This window comes from Carettochelys insculpta, chromosome 12 (assembly GCF_033958435.1).
Source record: "Carettochelys insculpta isolate YL-2023 chromosome 12, ASM3395843v1, whole genome shotgun sequence".
Taxonomy (NCBI): Eukaryota; Metazoa; Chordata; order Testudines; family Carettochelyidae; genus Carettochelys; species Carettochelys insculpta.
The window spans coordinates 44,696,187-44,720,298 of NC_134148.1; the positions used below are offsets into that span (position 1 = coordinate 44,696,187).

The window sequence follows — 24,112 nt, forward strand, 5'->3', positions numbered from 1 at the left end:
AGGGTTATATCACTAAATTTTATACCTGATTAATCCACATGAAAGCAAAATAATTTCTGCAAATTAAAAACTGGAAAAAAATAGGAAACATAACACTCATGCTTGTACCAACTCTTCCTCAGTTATGTTCCACTTAGCAGTCATGTAGCACTTTAAAGGCTAACAACATAATTTATTTGTTAATTTCTTTGAAGTGGTACATGACTCCTGTTTTGTTTTGTTAGAATACAGACTATCAGGCTACCTCTCTGTTATGTGCCGCATGACTATGGAAATGCCTGGTGACAACTACACAGTTAGTAAAATGGGCTTATAAAATTCTGTTTACTTAAAAGGAGGCATAAGAGCATATGCGTTTTTATGCTCTCTTCATAGCTTTTGTTTGATTTCTCCAATTTTTAATAGGAATTCTGAATGTGAGCTCTGGTAGAAGTTTTCTATGGCAGTCCTATTTTTGCAGTCCACTGCAATGTAATACTACTTCCGCTGACCTACCAACTGCCACTCAGGGAAGTGGATGAACTATGTCGATTGGAGAAAATCTCCCAGTGCTCTAGTATGTGGTTTCCCAAAGTGGGGGGGCATGAAGAAATTCCAGGGTGGGGGGGTGAGGCAACCAGCCCCTCCCCGCCCCCCCCCGTCATTCCTCCAACCTCAAGAAAGAGTCAGCCCTTGCTTCCGGCTGTCAGCCCCTGCCATTTCACATGGGTGACCTGACGCAGCCACTATAAAAATGAGGCAGCCAGCTAAGGCCCACGTGGAGCTAGCTACCTCCTGCAAAGGTGAGTGAGTGTAGGTTGGGGGCAGGGAGGAGGATGTGTTTAGATGAGGGGCTGGTGGTGCATGGCTTTGGTGGAGGAGGAGCTCAGGCAGGCAGCTGATAGGCGGCTAGGCTGGCTGACCCGCAGTGTAAAAAAAAGATGGGGGGCGGGGCATGAAGGTTTCTCAAAAAATTTAAAGAGGGTGTGTGATGCCGAAAAGTTTGGGAACCACTGCTCTAGTAAGTATCCACACTGAAGTGCTACAGCTGTGTAGTCAAGCCCTTACACAGGGGATCATTATCAGATCTGCTACAACATGTCAAGGATTTTTAAAGCATTGTAGTTAGAGTCAGCTTTTGCAAGCCTGAATGATGGGGGCTGTGTTCCAATAAAAAGAGCTGTCAGCAGCTACACTCATTGCATTTTCCCCTATAATAGAAGGAATAACATTCAGCCACTGGTAGTGAGACTATTAGAATCATAGGGTTGGGAGAGATCTCATGGTCATATAGCAGCTCATTCACAGAACTGAGAACATAACCCCAGTCTCCTGACACTGAAAAGAGCGTCAGTGGATCATCCTACCTAAAATGTCCCTTTCCTCCTTCCCTGGACAAACTGTTAAAGCCAAAGCCACTATTTTATACATGATCAAAGGCTAGTCTACACAAGTACATTAAGAAAGCTAATCAGAATTAACTAAAGGTGTGAATTTATTGTGGCTTAGTTAAATGACAAGCTCGTGTAAGGGTACACTTTCCCACAGTTAGAAGTCTTAAGTTAGTTAGTTTTAATTGAGTTCCTAAAACAAATTAAGGCCACTTCAATTCTGAATAAGACCATCCACATAGGGGTTTACGTGGTTTTACGAATTCACTTTAAAATTCATATCTTCACTTAATTCTGGATATATCTTTTCTAAATGTCCCGGTGTAGGCAAATCCTAAGAAACCCTTGGATGAGCTACTCCCAGAAACTGACTTGATGGAAATTATTTAACATAAAATTAAATAAGCCAGAAACTGAAAATCCACCAATTCCATTTGTTTAAGCGATCACATGAAGCGTATGGCTCTTCTCTTAATTTTTAACTACTATTGAAAAATTAAGACTTTCTACCTGGAAATGTAAATCTGATATCAATAAATCCACTTTGCATTTTAAGTTAGTGGTAACGTAGACAGATTAACACCGCCATAAATCAACCTATTTTGCTTTGATCTAGGAAAAGCAAAACTAAAAATAAAATACAAACTAATACAACATTCTTTTGCAACAGGCATGCATTTTAACATATATTAATCTACAACATTAAGGGCTTGTCCACACTACCTCCCTACTTTGAAGGGAGGATGGTAAGTAGGGTGTCGGGAGATTATTAATGAAGTGCTGCGCTGCATAAGCAGCGCCTCATTTGAGCTAATTCTCCCCCACGGCAACTCTGAAGTTTTAAACTTCAAAGTGCCGGCTCACGTGTAGCCAAAGCTAACCCACCCATACTTCTAAGTGCCTGGGCAACTTCTAAGTCCCTTTACTCCTCAAAATTTTGTTAATCTCCCGACACCCTACTTGCTATCCTCAAAATTTTGAGGAGTAAAGGGACTTTGAAGTTGCCCAGGCACTTCAAAGTACCGGCGGGTTAGCCGCGGCTACACACGAGCCGGCGCTTCAAAGTTTAAAACTTCGGAGTAGCCTCAGGGAAGAATTAGCTCAATGAGGTCCTGCATATGCAGCGCAGCACTTCGTTAATAATCTCCCAACACCCTACTTACCAATCCTCCCGTTGAAGTAGGGAGGTAGTGTAGACACAGCCAAAGAATACTTTACAGGTCTTCACATTTTGAATGCCAAAGGCAGAGTGAACCAGAATTCTACTTCACTGACAAAACTTTTAGGGAGGATTTACCATTCTACTGTTGAATCAGAAAAGGATTCTTTCAACCAAAAATTCTGTCCTTAATTATATCATATAACAGAGGGGTAGCCATGTAAGTCTGTACCTTCACAAACAACAAGCAGTCCTGTAGCACCTTGAAGACTACCAATTTTATTTATTAGATAATGTGGGTAAGACCCACTTTCTTACCAATGAAAACTCATGACGCTAACAAATAAATGTTAATCATCAATGTGCTACAGGACTGTATGTTATTTGTATATCTTATAATGAATTTGATTGAGAAAGTAGGAAATAGGAAAGCAAAGCTCCCTCTGATGACTGGTAATGCAAAGTGCTACTACGTGAAGGAACAGAATTTGATCCTCATCCTGAGACCGTTCAGAGGTTGGAGCATCAGTGTCTGATCTGTTCCTACATCAGAAGAGCACTTTGTCAACAGGAGTGCTCCTAAAACAAAGTAAGGAATGGGAGTAAAACCAAGAGGGAAGAAAATTTGGGTGCCTGTTATAAAGTCTGACTTAAAGACCTATTCCAAAATCAGTGCAGGCCATAAATAGTACGACATACTTAAGAGCTGGCTGGCTGGCTAAGGGAGGCCAAAGCTAACTAGCTGGCAGCAAGATAGATAGGATCCAGGAGTTCCAAGGATGAACTGACTGGAAGTTAGGGAGATAAAAAAAAAATCAAAAAAATCAATGAGTATGTTTTACTTCACTTCTGAAAGTTCCACTTTGTCTTCCAGTAACAAAGAGCACACAAGTCTGTCCCCTGCAAATGACAAGAAACAGAAGTCTCTTAATTTGGTATCTGAAAAAGATGTTTGAAAATCTAGAAGTGGTAAAAAGCACTGCCCTGCAAAGGATATCGCTTCTGGACAGAATCTGATCCTTCACTTAACGGAGTCAAGAGCTAAGAAGTTCTTTAGCTTCAGAAAACCTGTCTGTCTATGGAAAAGAAATCACTATTTTATACTTAAGAAACATCTCCAGGTGACTCCTCAGACTAGCTTTAGTTTGGCTCCAGAGAATGTCACATCTACTGGGTCTTTGGCTTGATGAAGGGTCACTGCTACATGGGGCTCTTAAGGATGGAAAAATAGAAAAGACCAGAAACACTGTTTTAAGCTGTCTACATACATGGGCACAGCAGATCATTTGTCCAAGAATGCTGTACACAATCCAAAAAAGAAAAAACCCATCTGTTAATAAATTCTATTACACTAAAAACTAACTTTTACATGAAATTAACATACATTTCAACTCTTTGACCTATTTATTTTGGGATTCTCTTCTCCCTCTCTTAAAAATACTGATTAAAATAGTTACTATTCAAAATTAACACTGAAATTTTGAGTCAAACAAGAGCTAAAGGTTACATTTTTGCTGTTGCCCCATGTGTAAACTGTGGCTGTTACAGCCCAACTGCAAAGAGTTTTCTAACAGTGTTTTCTTTTATATATGAATAAATCATGTTTCATTACCTACTATTTACAATAGGACAGACCTCAGTCTCTTTTCAGTCTTAATTTTATATTTTCTTGCTTTTACTTAGAGTCACAAACTTAATTTCACTAACTTGTGTCAAGAAAACAAATAAGCACTCGTGAATCTTGAAAAAGACTACTATTGACAAACACTGTAAAATTAAGGGTGCTAAATGACTGAAGAATGTAATATAATTAAAAAGGAAACAAAGACCACCACTCAATTGGCTAGTCCAAAAATAAGGCTTGTCATCATGTCATTCTATTAGAGAATAAAGTAAGACATTTTTCATAGTAACTTGTTTTACCTTGAAATTTACACCATGTTGAAGTAAAGTTACCTTTAGATTACTGAAATGCATGCATTTATAAAACAATACTCTTGACTTCTGTAATAACCTTAAATAAAAATATCTCCAATAATTTTACAAACATTCAAACACTGAAAACATGTGGGGCAGAAAAGGGATAACTAAAGACAAATCCCTGAAATACAGTCATATCCAAGTCAGAACACAGTAATGATAAGGAAATTTATTCTGTATTCTTGAAGTCAGTGCAAAGACAAGCAAGTGTTGACCAGAATGCCACAGAATACTTTAAAAAAAAAAGAAAGTGAAGAATGCTTTATGCACTGTAAATATCCTGACAGAAATAAAAGAAATTGAGGCAAATTGTAATTACCTCATTTGAATTTGTCCAGAACCCTGGGGCACGTAGCCCTAATTCTTATAAAAAGTGCCATTATATCTTTAAAGTCTACAAATGGCCACAAGATATGTGGAAAACCAAAACTAAGTAAAACAAAAATCATAACAACACTACCTGGAGAAATAACATTTGGGAAAATATAATATAGCCATTTCACAGAAATACAAAAATAGTGGTGTTCTCTAGTCCTTACAGCATGCAGTAACTAAGGCTGCCACTGTTGAACATTGAATTTGTAACACTGAGTAAGTCATAATCTCTCTATGTCTCTGTTTTAGCATGTGTAAAACCAGGTACAACATAACTATCTTGCCTCGGTGGGTCATGACACTTTAATAATAATGCACAACATTTATAGAGGTCTTTTCATCTTCACAGCCCTTCACAAACATTGACTAATTAATCCTCACAACAATCCTGTGAGTTATTATTCTGATTTTATAGATGGGGAAACCAGAAAAGAGGTTAAGTGACTTGCCTGAGGCAACAAATAATTTATTAACGAATACAAGGGATCTCAAAGCACTTTCTTAGACAGAGGCATTATAAGAGTGAAAAGTACTCTATCACCTAAAAGAACAAGAAAAGGAATATTTAGCAGTGTGGCCCTCAGTATGATTTTAAAAATTAACCATAAACATAAGCAAAGTTGTGAACCCTAATATTCTAATGAAACAGAGTGAAACATGTACTGTACTACATCCCCCAGAATCACCATTATGAAAGGATAAAAAACAAAAAAAAGCAACCTTCCACACTTCGTTCTTTGGTAATATGATAAAAGTGATAATTGTGACATAAAGCCCACCAAAATTGTTACCCATTCTGTGATGCCATCCCAAGTATAACTGTAAAAGTGAGCAAGTCAAACACACTGCTGAACTCCCTAGCATAAGTACATCCCAATCTTATGATACAACTCAGCGATGCAAATACCTGCAGTAGTCCCCAGTATTATCATAGTGAGCGAGACACATCCAGTGTGGTAGTCCCCAGCTAATTACTGTAAAAGCAACAAGGCTGTCTACCAGTCCAATAACATTACTATACTCCATGACAGCCATATTCACAATGCTCTCCCCAGTATTATTCCTTTAACTGTCAAACTGACATCCAAGGTTATTTGCTGCTATTCACCTCACTGGTATGATTATTAGAGTCAAGGGCAGGCACATTTGGCACTGTACTCCCCAATATCTTTTCAGTAACCACCAGCAACAGGCATGCACAGGCACCGAGTTCCTCAACCTAAGTCCAGGACGGGCTCATCCCAAGCTACTGTGCTATTACTTTAAGAACTAGCCCACAGCTATGCCCAGTGCTCCACTCCTCGATATAACAGTAACAGGAGAAGCAACAGGCACATCCTGTGTTGCACTCCCCACACTTCCCCGTGTGTATGCGCGCGTGTTTGTGTGTAACATGGACTCAGACGCAGCCAGTAGAGCTACGCCCCCTAAACAAACCCAACTTGGGATGCATAAAGAGCCAGCAGCAGTAGGGGGTTCCCCCCACAGAAAAGCTCAGCAGCCTACCGAGGCAGAGCACCGAGCCTACACAGACACACAAACCCGAATAACACGGGGGCACCCGGAGATGGTGGAGCAGCTGGGGGGAAGGCATCAAGGATTCTAGGCGGAGTCGCCTCACCATAGGCCCAGGCCAGAAGCGGGAGTTTGGGGGTGTCAGGCAAGAGGTGACAGTCCCACAGCCACCTCCCCCCGCCCATGGGGACTCGGGGCGGCGGGCTAGGGCCCCTCTGCGAAAGGGGGTTTGCTGAGCGGGCTCTGAGGTGGGGAACAAGGGCGACCGCGGAGGCAGTGTCTCCTCACCCCCGGACCAGAGGAGCCCCCGACGGGGACGGTTTACCCCAGGGGAGCCCACTACTAAAGGGCAAGGCCCGGAGAGGGGCTCCTCCGGGGCCACTTTGGGAATGAGCCTCCTCGGCTCCCCGACCCTGGGCGAGACCCCGCGCTGGCTGGGAGAGGGTGTCAGCTACCTGTGGGTGCGAGGTGCCGAGGAGGCCGGCCCCGGAGTCCAGGGCCCCGGCGGCCAGGCCGGGCGGGCGCCGCTGTGTTTACACCGCCGCCGGGGCTCCGCAGCCGCTCAGCAGCCAGTCGCCATTTCCCGCCTACCGACCTGCTACACCGCACGGAGGGACCCGGATGGGAGAGGGACCGCCGCGCAGGCGCAGCCCTGCCGGGGAGGGGGTCGGGCCGGCGCCGGGGAGGAGCTGGGCCTCGCGCGGGGAACAGCGCCGAGAGAAGCGGGCTGGGGGCACCCCGCTCTGCGCCACGCCTCGTCCGGGGCTGTTAGTGAGCGGGCGCCTCACGTCGGGGGAGGGGTTGTGAGTGGGGCATCACACTGGGCCGGGTCTGTGAGGGGGTGTCTCACGCTGGAGGGGCTGGCGGGCTGTCAGTGGGCGGCGCCTCACGCGGTGGGAGTGGCGGGGGTTTGCCTCAGACAGAGGGATGGAGCATGACTGGGGGGCATCTCACGCTGGAGGGGGAGGGGGAGGTGGGCCCCGTCAGTAGTGCCTTTTACACGATAGCGAGTGGCGGGCATCCGCTGGCTGTGCGAGGGGGCTGGGGGTTCAAATACCATTGTGATGAGTGGGGGGAAAGCATGTGGACGGGCACATTAGAGAGACAAGGTAGGTGAACGGATACATTTTGGGCCAGTTTCTGTGGGTGAGGGAACTTTTGAACTGACACAGAGCTCTTCTTCTGGTCTGAGACAGCCTTTACCCCACCTCCCGCAGCTGAAATGCAGTGGATGGCTGCGCTAGTACCGACAGGCACAGTCCGGGCAGGAGTCAGGATCATAGACGTCTAGGGCTGGAGGGGACCTCAGGAGGTCATCTAGTCCAGCCCCAAGCAGGATCAACCCCCACTAAATCATCCCACCCCCTGACTACATCAAGCCGGGACTTAAAAATCAGTAGGAAACACAATCCTGAGGATGAAGAGCTCTGTCAGCCAACGTGGCACTCTCATATGTAAAGTTACAGCAGTTAAGACGTTGAAGAGACTACAGGCTTTATCTCTGGTAGGAAAAAAGTTTTAACTTGAGTTAGTTAAAGTAAAATGCTACTTTAGTTTCTAGTTTTTACTCAGTTTAGCAGGTCAAGATAATACTGAGCTCCCCTCATAGTTTTTAGTCATGTTTTCACTGCCTGAAGAAGTGTTGGCACACTATAAACACACGGTATGTCTAAACTACACAGTTTTTATTGACAAGGCTGTATCTACCTAGCCCTCTCAGTAAAAGTCAGTGTATGAGAACACTCTTTGTTGGTACTTTTGCTGACAAAACACTTCTATCCCCAATGAGCAGCTTTTGCTTTGTTGGCAGGAGAGTCTGGGAGGAGGAGTTAAGCACACCTGAATGGCAAAAGATTTGCTTGCTAAAACTTTGCATTACAGCTATCTTCCTGTAAAACACTGGTGGAGGCAAAGGCTCTGTGGTTTTTACCTCCTCGTACTTCAGGCAGATCAGCCACAGCAGTGGGGGTATATTGATCTTGCACTGCTTGCTACTTCAAGATACACTGGACTTTTGCCTTGGCTTCACTAGGATTTTCCAGCAAGATACCCAATATGCAGGTTATCTTCCTTTTAAAAAAAAGCCTTTTGGCCATGAAAAGATAGCCTGCTAACTAGGTGAAAACTATAAACATCCATATCTTCATTAGGCTTTTACCTTGAATTAGTTAACTTGAGTAAAGTATGTGCAGTTTCCCCCTAGAGAAGAAAAAGCCCAAGAGTCAGTGAGTTCTGAGCAGCAGGCTGAGGAAGATTATGGGGTAAAGGAGGACATCTGAGGTTACTAAGAAGACAATGGGGAAAAACAGTATTTTGTTGATAAGCTGCAGTGAAGACTTAATAGGAGGGAGTACAGTGGTTTTGCCATTAACTCTCAGGAGAAAATTGGTTTACTGTGGTTGCTGATAATGTTTTGCTGTTTCTGGGCAAAGTAACAGGGTATAGGATGTGTTAAAGTAACTGGCAATGTTTGGTCAGCAGGCCCTATTCCCAATTAAATTAGAAAAAGGCATGGAGCTCATTGGCTTGACCACATTGGAGAGGCACATGCAGAATGTTCAGTACAGAAGCTGCTATCACACTATATAATTGGTGATTGGTGCATACTCTGCTTGTGGCAGCATTGCATGTTTCTATGTATAGTTTTTATGTGTACAGTACGTCGGTGTACCTAACCTGTGAAAGGCCTTGGAACCCTTCTGGGAGGGATGTGCTGCAGACCCAATACATCATGCACTTTGACAGATTCCCAGCACACATAGCAAAGGTATGTGAGAGGCTGCAGAGTTCATTGCCGTACGTGTTTTCTGGGGTTCCTAAAACATAACAAGTTACTCCTCAGTCACCCATGATCACAGTCAATTATCCACTAGTCTGGTGATTCATATGATTCAAAGATCTAGTCCAGGATCCAGACTCTATGATGCTAACAATGAGGCTGTGTCTAGGTTAGAGAACTGCACAATGCATTCACATGTCTTTTGCCAACAGTTCTGTTGGGAGAGGATTTTCTGACATTTGGCCTGTCCACATGGGACCAAATGTCAGGGAAAAAACCCTCTGTCAAGAAATTCCTTCTTCCGTGTGGAAAGAGGTGTACAGAGATGCCAACAGAATGCTCCCAACCACTAGATCTCTGCCAAGAGATCTGCAGTCTGTACGTGTGCTCTGTCGACAAAACTTCTGAAGTGTTGTTGACGGAACCCTGCAGTCCAGACATAGCCTGAAAGTCAGAACTCCGAAGTTCTAATTCTTCCCACTGACTTGAGCTGTGTATATTTTGGCAACTTATTTTCCTCAGTTGTAAAATGGGCAAGTGTCCTGAACTCACTTTTTGTTGGCCTTAAGTCTTTGTTTTGAGGTGGCTTTGGCTCCTCAGACAAATGGTTTTATAGATGTGAAAAGTATTCTGGAGATGCTTAATTTTACAAAAAACACAAGACATTGCAAACATTTGTTTCTGCATTAGTTAAGTACATCATAAGCATCTGAAGAAAGAGTTAAATAAAAGTACAGTAAAAAAAATGGTGCATGAAGAACTTAGTTGAAAACTGCATCAAATATTTGTTTCCTTCAGTGGTTACTGCTTCACTGCCAAGCTTCATTGAAATAAATCTTTACCTTTATTCTAAATTAATATGAAGGTAAGGTATCTTTTCAATGTACTGCAGAAATTGGCATGATTCTGCAAAAGAAGATTTGACTGCAATCCCTAATTTAGCAATAAACTAACAGGAAAAATTGCAAGAATTTTGTTTTCTGTATTCCACTTGGCTCCATTCTTTTTTATATATTAAACCTGATTATTCTTATAAAGGCACAAGAATAGTAATTTAAAATGTGTGCTTATTAAATGTAATTGCTTTTTATAGAAAAATTCACAATACCGCACCAAAAAGTGTCTAAATCTTCTTTAATAGAGCAAAATGCAAAAACTTTTGTCCTAATATACCCAGTATATTAGGTTAATTTTACAAATAATGGAAATATAACTTCTTTGCATACACAAAACTTTTAGGTTTACTCCTGTGTGTAAAGTAGGCAAAAAGTATGGTGAAAAGTATGTCCAGTTACTCTAGTTGAATGTGTAAGTTGGATATTTATTGTATTATCAACAGTGAAAACATTGGCATTGATTGTTACATTTAAAGCTTACTTATGGGACTTTAACTGATATTTTGAGCATAAGTTTTCATAGGCAAAGACCCAGTTCGTCAAATGCATCTGACAAAGTGGGTCTTTGCCCATGAAAGCTTATGCTCCAAAATATCAGTTAGTCTATAAGGGGCCACAGGACTTCTTTTTGTTTTTGTGGATACAGACTAACCTGGCTACAGATCTGATACTTATGGGAGTTGGAAAATCCTCTAAAATTAATGTGATGGGCTAAATCAGTGGCTCCCAACCTTTCTAGACTACTGCATAACTTTCAGGTGGTTGATTTGTCTTCCATATCCCTAGTTTCAACTCACTAAAAAACTACTTGTTTACATAGAAACAGAGAGGGAGCAGTGCTAGTCTATACACTATTAACAAAAAGCAGTCAAGTAGCACTTTAAAGACTAGCAAAATAATTTATTAGGTGAGCTTTTGTGGGACAGACCTACTTCTTCAGACCATAGCCAGACCAGAACACCTGTTAAATTATTTTGCTAGTCTTTAAAGTGCTACTTGACTGCTTTTTGTTTTGATACTTGTTTACAATATCAGCTATCAAAAGCCCCAGTCCCCTATTACTAAAAAATTGTTTATTTTTATAATTGTGGTAAATATGAATCATTTGGAATAGAAATATTGTACAGTAAACACTCAATTTAACAGACTCCAATATAACAGACTTCAGAAATAAGACACTGTCTACCAGCCCCCCTGCACCACCACCTCCCACCCAAAATAAATGCCAGAGCCTCAACAGAGCCACTACTGGGGCTTGAGGAGCTGCGGAAATGGCTCGGGTTGCTGTGGCCACCGCAGTGGCTGGGACCAGAGGAGCCAGGGGAGGGGCTGTGACAGGGCACAGGAGCTCTCCTCCCCAGCCCCCTGTGCATGAAGCACGTCGGCACCCTGCTGCCCCTGCCCGCAATGGTGCTGAGCAGCAGCCATGGTGTCAGAGGCTGCTGCCTGCTAGCAGGTGGGGGCTGGCTGCTTTTGCATGAGCAGCTTGGAGCCAGGGGCTGGAGGAGCCACAGCACTGAGCTGTAGGAGGTGGAAAGAACCAGGCGGGCATTCAGCTCCTCTCCTGGTAATTGGAAGAGGGAGATGGAGGTGTGAGGGGAAGAATGGGGCAGGAGATGAACCCAAAGGAGCATGTAAATGAAGCAGATCGAAATTGCTGATATGAATATGATAAGAAGTATGGGAAATAAACAAGAAGAATTGGAAGTACTAATAAATGAATATAACTATGATATCATTGGCATCACAGAAACTTGGTGGGATAATACTCATGATTGGCATGTTGGTATTGAAGGGTACAGCCTGCTTAGGAAGGACAGACAGGGAAAGAAGCGAGGAGGTGTTGCCTTGTATATTAAAAATGTACACACTTGGACAGAGGTGGAGATGGATGGGTTGAAAGTCTCTGGGTTAGACTCAGAGGAATGAAAAACAAGGATGAGGTCCTACTAGGAGTCTACTACAAGCCCCCTAGCCAGGTGGAAGAGGTGGATGAGGCTTTCTTTAAACAGCTAACAAAATAATCCAGGGCCCAGAATTTGGTGGTGATGGGGGACTTCAACTATCCAGGTATATGTTGGGAAACTAATACAGCAGGGAACAGACTGTCCAATAAATTCTTGGATTGCATTGCAGACAACTTTTTATTCCAAAAGGTTGAAAAAGCTACCGGGGGGAAGCTGTTCCAGATTTAATTTTAACACATAGGGAGGAAATTATTGAGAATTTGAAAGTGGAAGGATGCTTGGGTGAAAGTGATCATGAAATCATAGAGTTCACAATTCTAAGGAAGGGTAGGAAGGAAAACAGTACAATAGAGAGAATGGATTTCAGGAAGGCAGATTTTGGTAAACTCAGACAGCTGGTAGGTAAGGTCCAATGGGAAGCTAAACAGAGGGGAAAAACAGCTGAGGAGAGTTGGCAGTTTTTCAAAGGGACATTATTAAGGGCCCAAAAGCAAGCTATCCCGCTGCATAGGAAAGATAGAAAACATGGCAAAAGACTGCCTTGGCTTAACCAGGAGATCTTGCATGATCTCAAAATAAAAAAGGAATCGTATAAGAAAGGGTAACTAGGACAAATTACAAAGGACGAATATAGGCAAACAACACGAGCATGCAGGAGCAAGATTAGAAAGGCTAAGGCATAAAATGAGCTCAAACTAGCTACAAGCATAAAGGGAAACAAGAAGGCTTTTTACAAATACATTGGTAACAAGAGGAAGACCAAGGAGAGGGTAGGGCCATTGGTCAGTGAGGAGGGAGATATAGTAACAGGGAATTTGGAAATGGCAGAGATGTTTAATGATTTCTTTGTTTCGGTCTTCACTGAGAAATCTGAAGGAATGCCTGACATAGAGAATGCTAGTGAAAAAGGGGTAGGTTTAGAAGTTGAAATAAGAAAAGAACAAATTAAGATTTACTTAGAAAAATTAGATGTCTGCAAATCACCAGGGCCTGATGAAATGCATCCTAGAATCCTCAAGGAGCTGATAGAAGAGGTATCTGAGCCTTTAGCAATCATTTTTGGAAAATCGTGGGAAATGGGGAGGTTCCAGAAGACTGGAAAAGGGCAAATATAGTACCCATTTATAAAAAGGGGAACAAGAATAACCCGGGAAACTACAGGCCAGTCAGCTTAACTTCTGTGCCAGGAAAGATAATGGAGCAGGTCATTAAAGAAATCATCTGCAAGCAATTGGAAGGTGGTAAGGTGATAGGGAACAGCCAGCATGGTTTTGTTAAAAACAGATCATGTCAAACCAATCTAATAGCTTTCTTTGATAGAATAACGAGCCTTGTGGATAAGGGAGAAGCAGTGGATGTGGTATACCTAGACTTCAGTAAAGCATTTGACACAGTCTCACATAATATACTTATCAATAAACTAATCAAATACAACTTAAATGGGGCTACTGAAAGGTGGGTGAACAACTGGCTGGATAACCATACCCAGAGAGTAGTTATTAATGGTTTTCAATCCTGCTGGAAAAGTATAATTAGTAGGGTTCCGCAGGGGTCTGTTTTAGGACCGGTTCTGTTCAAGATCTTCATTAACAATTTAGATATTGACATAGAAAGTACACTTATTAAGTTTGCAGATGATACCAAGCTGGGAGGGGTTGCAACTGCTTTGGAGGATAGGGTCATAATTCAGCAGGATCTGGATAAACTGGAGAAATGGGCTGAGGTAAACAGGATGAAGTTTAATAAGAACAAATGCAAAGTGCTCCACTTAGGAAGGAACAATTACTGTCACACATACAGAATGGGAAAGGATTGCCTCGGAATGAGTACAGCAGAAAGGGATCTAGGGGTTATAGTGGACCACAAGCTAAATGAGAGTCAACAGTGTGATGCTGTTGCAAAAAAAGCAAACGTGATTCTAGGATGCATTAACAGGTGTGTTGTGAACAAGTCACGAGAAGTTATTCTCCAGCTCTACTCTGCGCTGGTTAGGCCTCAGCTGGAGTATTGTGTCCAGTTCTGGGCACCGCAGTTCAGGAAGGATGTGGAGAAATTGGAGAGGGTCCAGAGGAGAGCAACGAGAATGATCAAAGGTCTAGAGAACATGACCTGTGAAGAAAGGCTGACAGAATTGGGCTTGTTTAGTTTGGAAAAGAGAAGATTGAGGGGGGGACATGGTAGCAGTTTTCAGGTGTTTAAAAGGGTGTCATAAGGCAGAGGGAGGGAACTTGTTCTTCCTTGCCTCTGAGGATAGAACAAGAGGCAATGGACTTAAATTGCACCGGGGGGGGGGGGGGGGCGGGCGGGGTTCAGGTTGGACATTAGGAAAAGTTCCTAACTGTCAGGGTGATCAAACACTGGAATGATTGCCAAGGGAGGTGGTAGAATCTTCATCACTGGAGATATTTAGGAAGAGGTTAGATAGATGGTTTTCAGGGATGGTCTAGAAAGTGCTTGGTCCTGCCATGAGGGTAGGGGGCTGGACTCGATGGCCTCTCGAGGTCCCTTCCAGTCCTACTCTTCTATGATTCTATCAATATTCAGCACCTCGTTTGCATAATGGCAGCCACCCAGAATGTCAAAAGTGCTGCTTTCAAATTGCAAATTAGCCATGTAGACAGAGTTCATTTGAAATGAAGCCCCAATTTTGAAAGCACCCCCCCACCCCAAAAAAAAACAAAAAACCTGACAGTCTGACAGCCTCAGTGCTGGGGGAAGACAGGGAGAAGCAGCTAGGAAACTGACCAACCCTGGTGGGCTGTTCAGTTTCCTGAGTCCACAAGCAGAGGGGAGCTGGGAACCAGGTGGTAGCCTGGTTGCCATCTCTCCTCACCCACCCCCGACTTGCACAAAAATTTGAGTTACGCGGGAGCTGCAGGAACACACCTGTGGATCTTGAGGGTTTAACTATATACACAAATCAAGTATGTAGGGAAAAAATTAGAAAAGCAAAGGCACAAAATTAGCTCAAACTAGCTAGAAATAGACACGGTAACAAGAAAACATAATATAAATATAATAAAAGCAAGAGGAAGACCAAGGACAAGATAGGAACCCTAAGCAATGAAAAAGGGAAAACAATAAAAGAAAATGTTGAAATGGCAGAGGTGCTTAAATATTTCACTGTTTTGATTTTCACCAAAAAGGTTGGTGTTGATTGCTGGGAGGGTATATTGCATGCACACATATCAGAACTAATTTGACTGTTTTCATTTATTATTTCCATCACGGTACAGAGATAAAAACAGGATGTCTTTTAAAGGTGCTTTGACTTTTTTTTTTTTTTTTAAAATACTAGTCTGTGGGAACCAATTTAATTTTGAAGAAAAGATGGGTGTTTCTAGGCAAGCAGGTGTTCAAGTAGCAGTGTATCTGAAATCTGTCCACATTTTGTATGCTGCCATTTCCATGGAAACTGATATTGACTTAAGAAAAACAGTTTGGTATTTCTAAACTACCCTTTTAAAAAAGTCATGTTTTTGTGGACCATGTGTCAGTGTTAATGGTAGCCAGGTACAGAAGCTAAATTTCAAAGACACTATTTTATAGCTGCACCTAGAACAGTGGTCAGCTCAAATGGTTGTGCAGCAGCAAAATCTTATTTTTTAAAATGAGATATTTACCTTTAAACATTTTTAAAACCCTTGCACCTGTAGTTTTACCTATTGAAATGAGTTAAGAATGGCAAGCATTGTTCAACCCTTTTGCAAATTTACAAAATTAATTTTCTGATCGTGAATTATGGAGCCCTACACCTTTAAGACTTGAGAGTTTGAAACTTTATCTAAAACAGTGCTTCTCAACTAGGGGTCCTGGACCCCAAGCAAATTTCAGGGGCCCATCAAGAATGACCAGCATTACACTCACTTAAGCCCAGGGCAGAAAGCCACAGTCCCAGTGCACAGAACTGTAGATTGTGGCATTGAGCCCCACCACTTGGGCTGTGACCACACTTGGCCAAAACTTCAAAATGGCCATGCAAATGGCCATTTTGAAGATTACTAATGAGGCAATGAATTGAATATTCAGTGCCTCATTCACATTAGCACACTTCCGGCCGCAGCGCTTCGAAAGTGCCGCTTTCAAACACACGTGGCTCAGTGCGGCTACATGGGGGTCCTTTTTGAAAGGACCCCGCACATTTCAAAATCCCCTTAGTTCCCTCAGTTGAGAGGAATAAGGGAATTTCGAAATGTGTGGGGTCCTTTCGAAAAGGACCCGCATGTAGCCGCACACGTTCGAAAGCAGCACTTTCAAAGTGCCACGGCTGGAAGTGTCCTAATGCTAATGATCAGCGCCTCATTAGTAATCTTCAAAATGGCCATTTGCATGGCCATTTTGAAGTTTTGGACAAGTGTGGCCACAGCCTTGGGGTTGAAGTCAAAGCAAGTTAGTTTTGTGCAGCGCAGAGCCACAAACACTTCATAAAATCATGGAAGATTAGGGTGGGAAGAGACCTCAGGAGGTCTTCTACACAAACCTCCTGCTCAAAGCAGAACCAGTCCTAACTAATTCCAGTCAGGGGTTCGTCAAGCCTAGCATTAAAAAGCTCCTAAAAATGGAGATTCCACGCTTCTCTAGGCAGCCCATTCTAGTTCTTCACCATCCTCCTAGTGAAATATTTTTTCCTGATATCCAACCTCTACCTCCCCCCACTGCAATTTGAGATCACTGCTCCTTGTTCTGTCATCTGCCACCACTGAGAATAGCGAAGCACCATATATTTGGAACCTCCCTTCAGGTAGTTGATGCCTCCTATGAAATCCCCCCTCACTTCTCTTCTGAAGACTAAATAATCCCAGTTCCCCTCAGCCTCACTTCATAAATCACATGCCCTAACCTAATAATAATTTTCATTGCTTCCTGTTGTGCTCTCTCTAATTTGTTGACATCCTTTCTGTAGTAGGGGCCCAAAACTGGATGCAATACTCCAGATTTGGCCTCACCAGTGCTGAACATAGGGCAGTAATCACTTTCCTCAATCTGCTGGCAGTGGTCCTACTAATACAGCCTAATATGCCAATAGCCTTGGCAACAGGGTCACACTTTTGACACACATCCAGCTTCTCATCCACTGTAACCCCCAAGTCCTTTTCTGCAGAACTACCACTTAGCCAGTCAGTCCCCAAACTGTAGCAGTGCCTGGGATTCTTCCATCCTAAGTGTAGGACTCTGCATTTGTCCTCGTTGAACCTCAATGGATTTCTTTTGGCCCAATCCTCCAATTTGTGTAGATCACTCTGGTTCCTATCCCTACCCTACAGCTTATTACCTCTTCTCCCAACTTAGTGTCATCTGCAAACTTTCCGATGCTACAGTCCTTGATGCTACAGTTCACCCCATCTCCCTGGTCATTAATGGAGATGTTGAACAAACCTTGTCCCAGGAGCAACGCCTGGGGCACTCCCATTTGATACCAGCTGCCCACTAGACATCAAGCTGTTGAACACTACCCATTGAGCCAAACAATACATACAGTTCAGATACATACAATTTCTCTGGAATAGCTCACAAATCCAGTAATGACACAGTGAAAACTTGGAACAGTTTATTAGAACCCAGTAAACATTTTCAGTAACTGAATCTTGAACACCTCATTCAGGACAAAAATTACATTTTGAAAGTATCCTAAGTAAAATCTTGCGAAGTACAAGTGCAGGATAATCTAGTGAATACTGCTAATTTTAGAATTTTAATATTTTTATAGTATTGTAGTGTTATGGCACCTCACTGTGCAAGTTCAGCTTTTCATTTCTAGCTGAAAATATCTCCTACCATGCAATTTTTTTGAAGTGTGTAATGAATAGTCCTGGTTTTAGTACATAAAGCTCAAGTCTTTAAAAAAATTAGATGCTTAAGCAGAATCTTCTCAAAGATTTATTTTCAATACGTTGTATGGTTAAGATTTGTTACTAGAAGATCTTTCTAATCAAAAACAGATATGACCGTTTAATTTTATTCAAAATATTCACTTGATCACCACAATGAATCTTAAATGTAATATGCTATTTAAATTTGAACCTGAGTGCAGAGATAGCAAAGTACAGTCACCCCTGTCATAGGCTCCATAAATTCTATTCACAGTAGCCCTTTTTTGAGAGGCAGGTAGCATTAAGCACCTTAAATTTGAACTTACTGTAAATAAACAAAATTCAGCAAGTATTTAAACCCAGAATACAAAAAAAAAAAAATCTACCTTACAAACTCTTCTGAAATACAAAAACAACAGATGTCAAATGTTTGAAGAGGTTTGTATCAGAGCATTAAACTTTAATTTAAAGTGACAGACTTGAGCTGTTCATGAAATTAGAGGGTTCATATGATTATGTGATTGCAAAGACTGCACATACCTTCCTATAGCTTTCTCTAATGTGAATTATTTGTACCAAACTGTTGTAAAGACTACTTCTAATTTAGGATACACTTGTGTCCTTTAAAGTGTTAGCAAATAATTCTTCTACAATTCTGTTAAGGGAAGTTTTAAAATACTGATTCGGTTATTAGTTTGGTGAAATCAGCCAGCTATACCTCTTCCACCATGTGTCAAAATACTATTCCTCTAGTATCACTGATTTTGAAATACAGATACAAACTTTGGTCACTGTGCTAGGATTAGATGGGTCTGATTTCTGGGAAGTTACTGTAGAATACTTCAGTCACATATCTGTCAATTTTTTAAAGACAATGCAACTCATGTATTTTTACACATTTTCAGTTGTCTCAAAAATACAGTACCCATTGAAAACAAAGGGGTATTTTCATTCATATAGATAGCATATTCCTGTAGAAAAGGAGGACTTCAGCTGTCCAATTATTTCTACCATATAATTTGTAGTATGTAAGATACAAACTGTACAAGTTCTCAAGTTTACAAGGTTTCCTAATTTGCAGAAACCATTCAGCATAAACTGGAAATATATTAGTTTGTTTTAAATGCAATGTAAGGTAGTGTCTTTAAATTTAATTGGCTCACTATAACAGAACAGAAACGTCATTTTGATAATACAGTTTTCAATAGTACAACTATGTACACATATATAAACAGCATTTTATGTCTCCTTCCATTACTTAACTGACATTAAGTACATTTATTTTAAAGTAACCTATTGTTTTTTAATTACCATCTTAAATTAAGGAATACTGAAACAAAAATGGTTCAGTTTGCAGCACTTCAATTCTGTTGCAAATTCTTAGATATTAATTCAGTGTTTAAAGCACATCACTGAAGTGCGACTTCCCATAATCTCCAAGGTCCATTTGAAGTTCTCGCTCTTCGTCATCTGCAATTGAAATATTCAGATCAAAATTAATATATAACTAATGATCACTACTGAAACATTTAAAAACAGCTTCCCAGAACACATCAGGTTACATACATTTGTGGTTACTGACACAGGTGTATACCACATTAAACCTGACTGTTCAAAACAGTGAAGATGGAAAAAATAGGAAGGTGCCATGATGGGCATATCTAATTACAAAGCCAGGGACCTTCATTTTTAGATTGCCTCTGCTGAAAAGTGGGATTCTTACAGTACTAGATACCCAGCTTTTGGAGTGCAGTTTCAGCTATTTGACGAATTTTAAGGGATTCTGGGATGGTTTAGATTTACCAGCTGAAAATATCCTTTTAAAATTTGCCAGACAATCCTATTAGATCCAAATCCTTTCCACAGGAAAGACTCGAGACATTGTGCCTTCTCCATATTTTCCCAACCTTCCCAGACAGTGCATTATAAGAAAGATCCCACACACAATGGCTGTTTATACACATGCCATTTTCTCCAAAATTTTGGGGAAGAAGGGGCCTCCAGAAAGAGGACTTCCTTCCAGAAGATCCCCCAGGGCAGTGCTTCTACATGCTGTTTTGGAGTCCGGAAGAATGTCATCCGGACTCCAAATTATGTGACCTTATGCTAATGAGGCACAGGGAATTTACATCTGAGCCTCATTAGCATATTTTGGGCTGTTTCTTAATAAACGGCCAATAATTGTGTACCTGATGCAGAAAAGTTACACTCCTGCTTCTAGCTTCCATGCCAAAAGTGTATATGGTCTGTTAACGCACTAAGCTATAAAATTGTCTCTTCCTCATGAGCACAGATAGAGAAGAAGAATACACCAAAATTTTTGGCGCACAGTTGTGAAGCAGAGGAATCCATGACCAGTATTTAAATTGTACCTTTAATCAGTGTTTTTTAATCAGTCTGATATTTTGAAGTTTATATTTGTGCCTCAGACATCATAATGCAGTCTTTAAAGAACAAACACCAGGCTTCAGTTTTGTATTTTCTAAATTACCTACATTACGTTTTTTTAGTCTTCTTTTATCTTCAGATCAATTCAATATTTGTTGTGCATTCATTTTCAATGTCTTATTACCTATGTTAAAGTCCTCAGTTACCCCTTTCTGCTCAAAAGGCCAAAGCAGTTATGCAGAATCTCAACATTCAACACTCCAACTTTCTAGCTTTGACTCTTTAGGGCTAGAATCACAGCAGCTGTTCTTTATCCAATTGTATAATTAACTAGAGAAGCTCCCTATGTGTTCTTAACATGGTGCTCCACTAGCATCCATATCTATTTGTCTAGAAAGCACATCTGTCCCTTTTTTTCAGAAGGATTAATGTTTTTAAATGGAGAGGTCAAACTAGATTTTTGGTTCACCAAACTTTGCAATACCACAACAGTCTACCACAGCAATTCTCAAACTTTACTATCCTGTTCTATTTCTTCTTTCCAACCTATCAAGGGACTGTGGTCTTTTCTTCTTGTGGGCTTTGTGCTTTCCTCAAGAAACAAAACAAAAGAAAATATGAAGTTCCAGATAAAGCAATGGCAAATTCTGAAAAATATTTCAATGCTTAAAGCTCCCCTTCTGCCCATTTGTTGCATCCCTCCCATTCCTAGAAGTAACAAGTTTCACTGCTAGAAGAAGTTTAATTAGGTCTTCCCTCAAATAGGTCTTATTTAGAAAATTATCACTGAAATCTTCCTTCCTAAAAATGTTGCCTTTGTGAACAAGAAAATGTCAGATTTAAGGATTGGTATCCTAATAATCCATCATTTTACATTTTGCAGTAGTCCACATCTCAAATTTATACAAAATACGGCTTTGGTTCCTTAACAGATAGCCAATGCAGAGTGTACTGTATATACAATGAAACCAGGGTGCCAGGGGTTTAGGAGTATTGCAGCTGAGCCTAAGATCCTTAATACAGGTGTCAAGAATGACTAAAAGATTAAAGCCACCCAGAAAGACTGCATCCCCTGGGAGATTACTCTTACAGGAATGTCAAATTTGCAAACATTGTATTTAATAGCAGTATCAATCTGCAACCTAAACATTATGTTGTGATAAAACAAGAAACTTGATTTATTTGCACCTACAGTATCTTCTGCTTTGCCTTTAAAACCACAGAATATTTTCCAAAAATATTTTGGTTTCACTTTTGTCAAAGGAATTCCAAGTTTTTGTCCTTTCCACTTATTACCATAATGAAGCCATGTCACCAAAAAGCATGTGTTAAAACAAATTTTTTAATGCCAAGTAAACAAACTTCTGCTGGTGTTTCCCCTGCCATCCATTTGGACGCCACAACTGGGCAAGTAATCAGCACCCACGAAACAGAGCAAATACCCTGCTATCATGCCTTTTCACTTGAGTTCCAAACCACTTTCATTTTGAGCCTGTAGAGATCATATCTGCCACCTGTCTTCTCAGGCAGATGCTTGAAAGTCAACTTACAAACCTTTAGCAACAAAAATTAAACCCACTGTCACTGCTGATGTAGACAGTATAATTGACAAAAATCTAAGTTTCCTCCCTGCTAGCCTAAAGTAAAGCCACAGAAGATTACCAAAATGTCAGGCATCATATCTGTATGTGTCAAAAACTTTTATGAAGCTATTATTATATCTTAAGTTCTCTTTGCCACCAGCTGATCCAAATAAATATTTATTAGAAACAAAACAATTTACAACCCGGGGCATATTTGGTTAAATACAATTTAACCAGAGTTCTCTGTGCCTCTGATCTTTCAATTTCCAACCTACATACCTCATAGAATTATGCTTTAAGAACTGGTGTACAGAACAGTATACTAAAATATACTGTTTATCATGGTGTGCTTCACAAGTGATGTTTACTGTTAATCTCATCACTTTGTTCTGTAGAATACAAACCACTGTAACCATGGGCTGGCTTTGAAAGGTCAGTCAAAACTGAATTTAACCCGAGAACTCTCACACTGAGTTGCATATTGCAGGGGAACAATTCTTCACTACCCCATAGCATTAGACCACATGACCTAATCAGCCCCCCCCCCCACTTATCCCCCCCCCCCACTTAACTTATGATTCATGGAGAATTACATTATGTGTAAATGGGAGCTGTTTGATGCTCATCTCTTTTTTAAAACAAGCCAAAAGCCTCACTTTAAAATCCTGGGGCATGGGTTACATAAAGAGTGGTCTAGATATGATTTCCCTTAAACTTTGCAAGATGTAAAAGTAAGAACATACTTCTCCAAGTCAATGGCAATAAATCAACAGGTTGTGTATTCTAGTTGGTAGATCTCCAAACGAAAGACTCAAAGTAGGTTTTACAATCAGAACTGAAGACATGGCAGCCCTATTAAAATTAAACTGACAGTAATACAGAGCTTTTAGAAATGCAGTTATCATAGTTGATTATCCTGTAAGACTAGGAGGCTTCGTGCTGGAAGAGCAGCAGGTATCTTCATTTTTATGTTTATTTATTGGTCAAAGTTCTGATCTTTATGTATGTACTCTTTCACCTGTTCATTAACTTCCTCATGCCAGCACAATGTGTGACGCATATTTAAGTTTACAGATAAGAGTCAATTAGTTCTAATGATACTTAGGATCTCCATTACCTATACTTAGAAGAAAGTTTTTCAAATTTGTTTCCTGTTTCAAACCCTATTATTTGGGAACTTATCACTAAAAGAATATGCAATTACAATAAGATGATCAAGGACATGGCACCTACAAAACTTCTCAATATATTTTGTCTTATGCCATTTTACTTTAGTTGGAAATATATTTAGTCCCTGCAAAATTTCTCCATAAACTTGTGCCAACTTTCCAGAAAATACTACTACACTACCATACAACATGGATAATATTATTAGAGACAGGCAGTGAAGAGTCAATGCACTGAAGCCACACAGAACAAAAGATGGAGGCATGCACATATAAATGGGTATTAGACTATCACTGAGTTAACAGGGTAGAATGAATGTCTCTTGAATCTTTATAGTAAGCATAAAAGTTTTCATTGTCGATTTCAGCTGCTAATTGCTGATCATTTTATTATTAGCAAATATATAGCATCCTAGCATAACTAGTATTCTCAAAATGCACCTCTGAAACTACTGTAAAGGATGTCAAGTATGTTTGTTCCAACTATCTAGCTAAAAGATTTCCTGGTTATTGAAAGCAAATAACAGTTCCTGAAACTTCAGTAATCCTAACTTTAGGAACATAAAAAAAGCAGATTGTTTCAAAGATTTATACAGTGTTAAAATATACAGTATTGGAAACAGTTAAGTTTGGTTTTGAAACAGTAAGTACAACATAAGTGAAAGACGGTGTAAAGAGCACTTCTGTCACATTAAGGTAGTTGTAATGAGCTATTAATATTGATGCTGTACATTCAACAAGTAAACTCAGCGTGGATTTTTCTTTAGTGGGATGGTGACAAGGCCCAAGCTCACCTTGGACGTCTTCTTCTCCACCATCACCATCCTCTTCCTCATTGTAAGCCAGTTCAGCCTGCTTGTCTGCCTCATACTCACCCACGTTACCATCATCCCCATTATAATCCGCCAATTTAGAGCCATGCTGCGGATCAACAGGGGATTCATTCTCATCAAAGAATCGGCCTGTGAAGTAGGCAAAGGATTAAGTCAGAAGAAAAAGAGGGAAGAAAAGAAAAGAAAGGATTCTAACAAAGCAGACCATACGTTAGATCTGGTAGCTATGTCGGTTGTGAAAAACTAAGTGTTTCATGGAACATCACAATGCAAAAAAAGAGATTTACTTGA

The 24,112-nt window shown here is 40.8% G+C and overlaps 2 protein-coding genes and 1 long non-coding RNA gene across 9 annotated transcripts in view; 1 reads left to right on the forward strand and 2 right to left on the reverse strand.

Annotated features, from left to right (window-relative positions):
- CTDSPL2 (CTD small phosphatase like 2) overlaps window positions 1–6,987 on the reverse strand; it is an 89,037-nt gene extending 82,050 nt beyond the window's left edge. Inside the window, exon 1 of one of the 3 annotated variants that reach the window (XM_075007365.1) lies at window positions 6,855–6,982. The gene's annotated coding sequence lies outside the window, so the exon portion shown is untranslated. Of the gene's footprint in view, window positions 1–6,854 lie in introns of all 3 variants that reach the window. The other 2 variants (XM_075007366.1, XM_075007364.1) reach the window with 2 other exon arrangements.
- A 758-nt stretch (window positions 6,988–7,745) lies between these two features.
- On the forward strand, window positions 7,746–23,863 carry LOC142019934 (uncharacterized). Its single transcript, XR_012647233.1, has 3 exons — window positions 7,746–7,903; window positions 9,058–9,166; window positions 23,756–23,863. It is a non-coding gene; the product is annotated as an uncharacterized LOC142019934 (long non-coding RNA).
- Window positions 17,576–24,112, reverse strand: part of GOLM2 (golgi membrane protein 2) — a 42,451-nt gene continuing 35,914 nt past the window's right edge. For 3 of the 5 annotated variants that reach the window (XM_075007369.1, XM_075007370.1, XM_075007367.1), the window contains exons 9-10: window positions 23,783–23,950; window positions 17,576–19,321 (exon numbers count right to left, since the gene is read on the reverse strand). In XM_075007369.1, coding sequence (XP_074863470.1) covers window positions 19,251–19,321; window positions 23,783–23,950 — 239 coding nt within the window. In that variant the 3' untranslated portion in view covers window positions 17,576–19,250. The remainder of the gene's footprint in view (window positions 19,322–23,782; window positions 23,951–24,112) is intronic. The other 2 variants (XM_075007372.1, XM_075007371.1) reach the window with 1 other exon arrangement.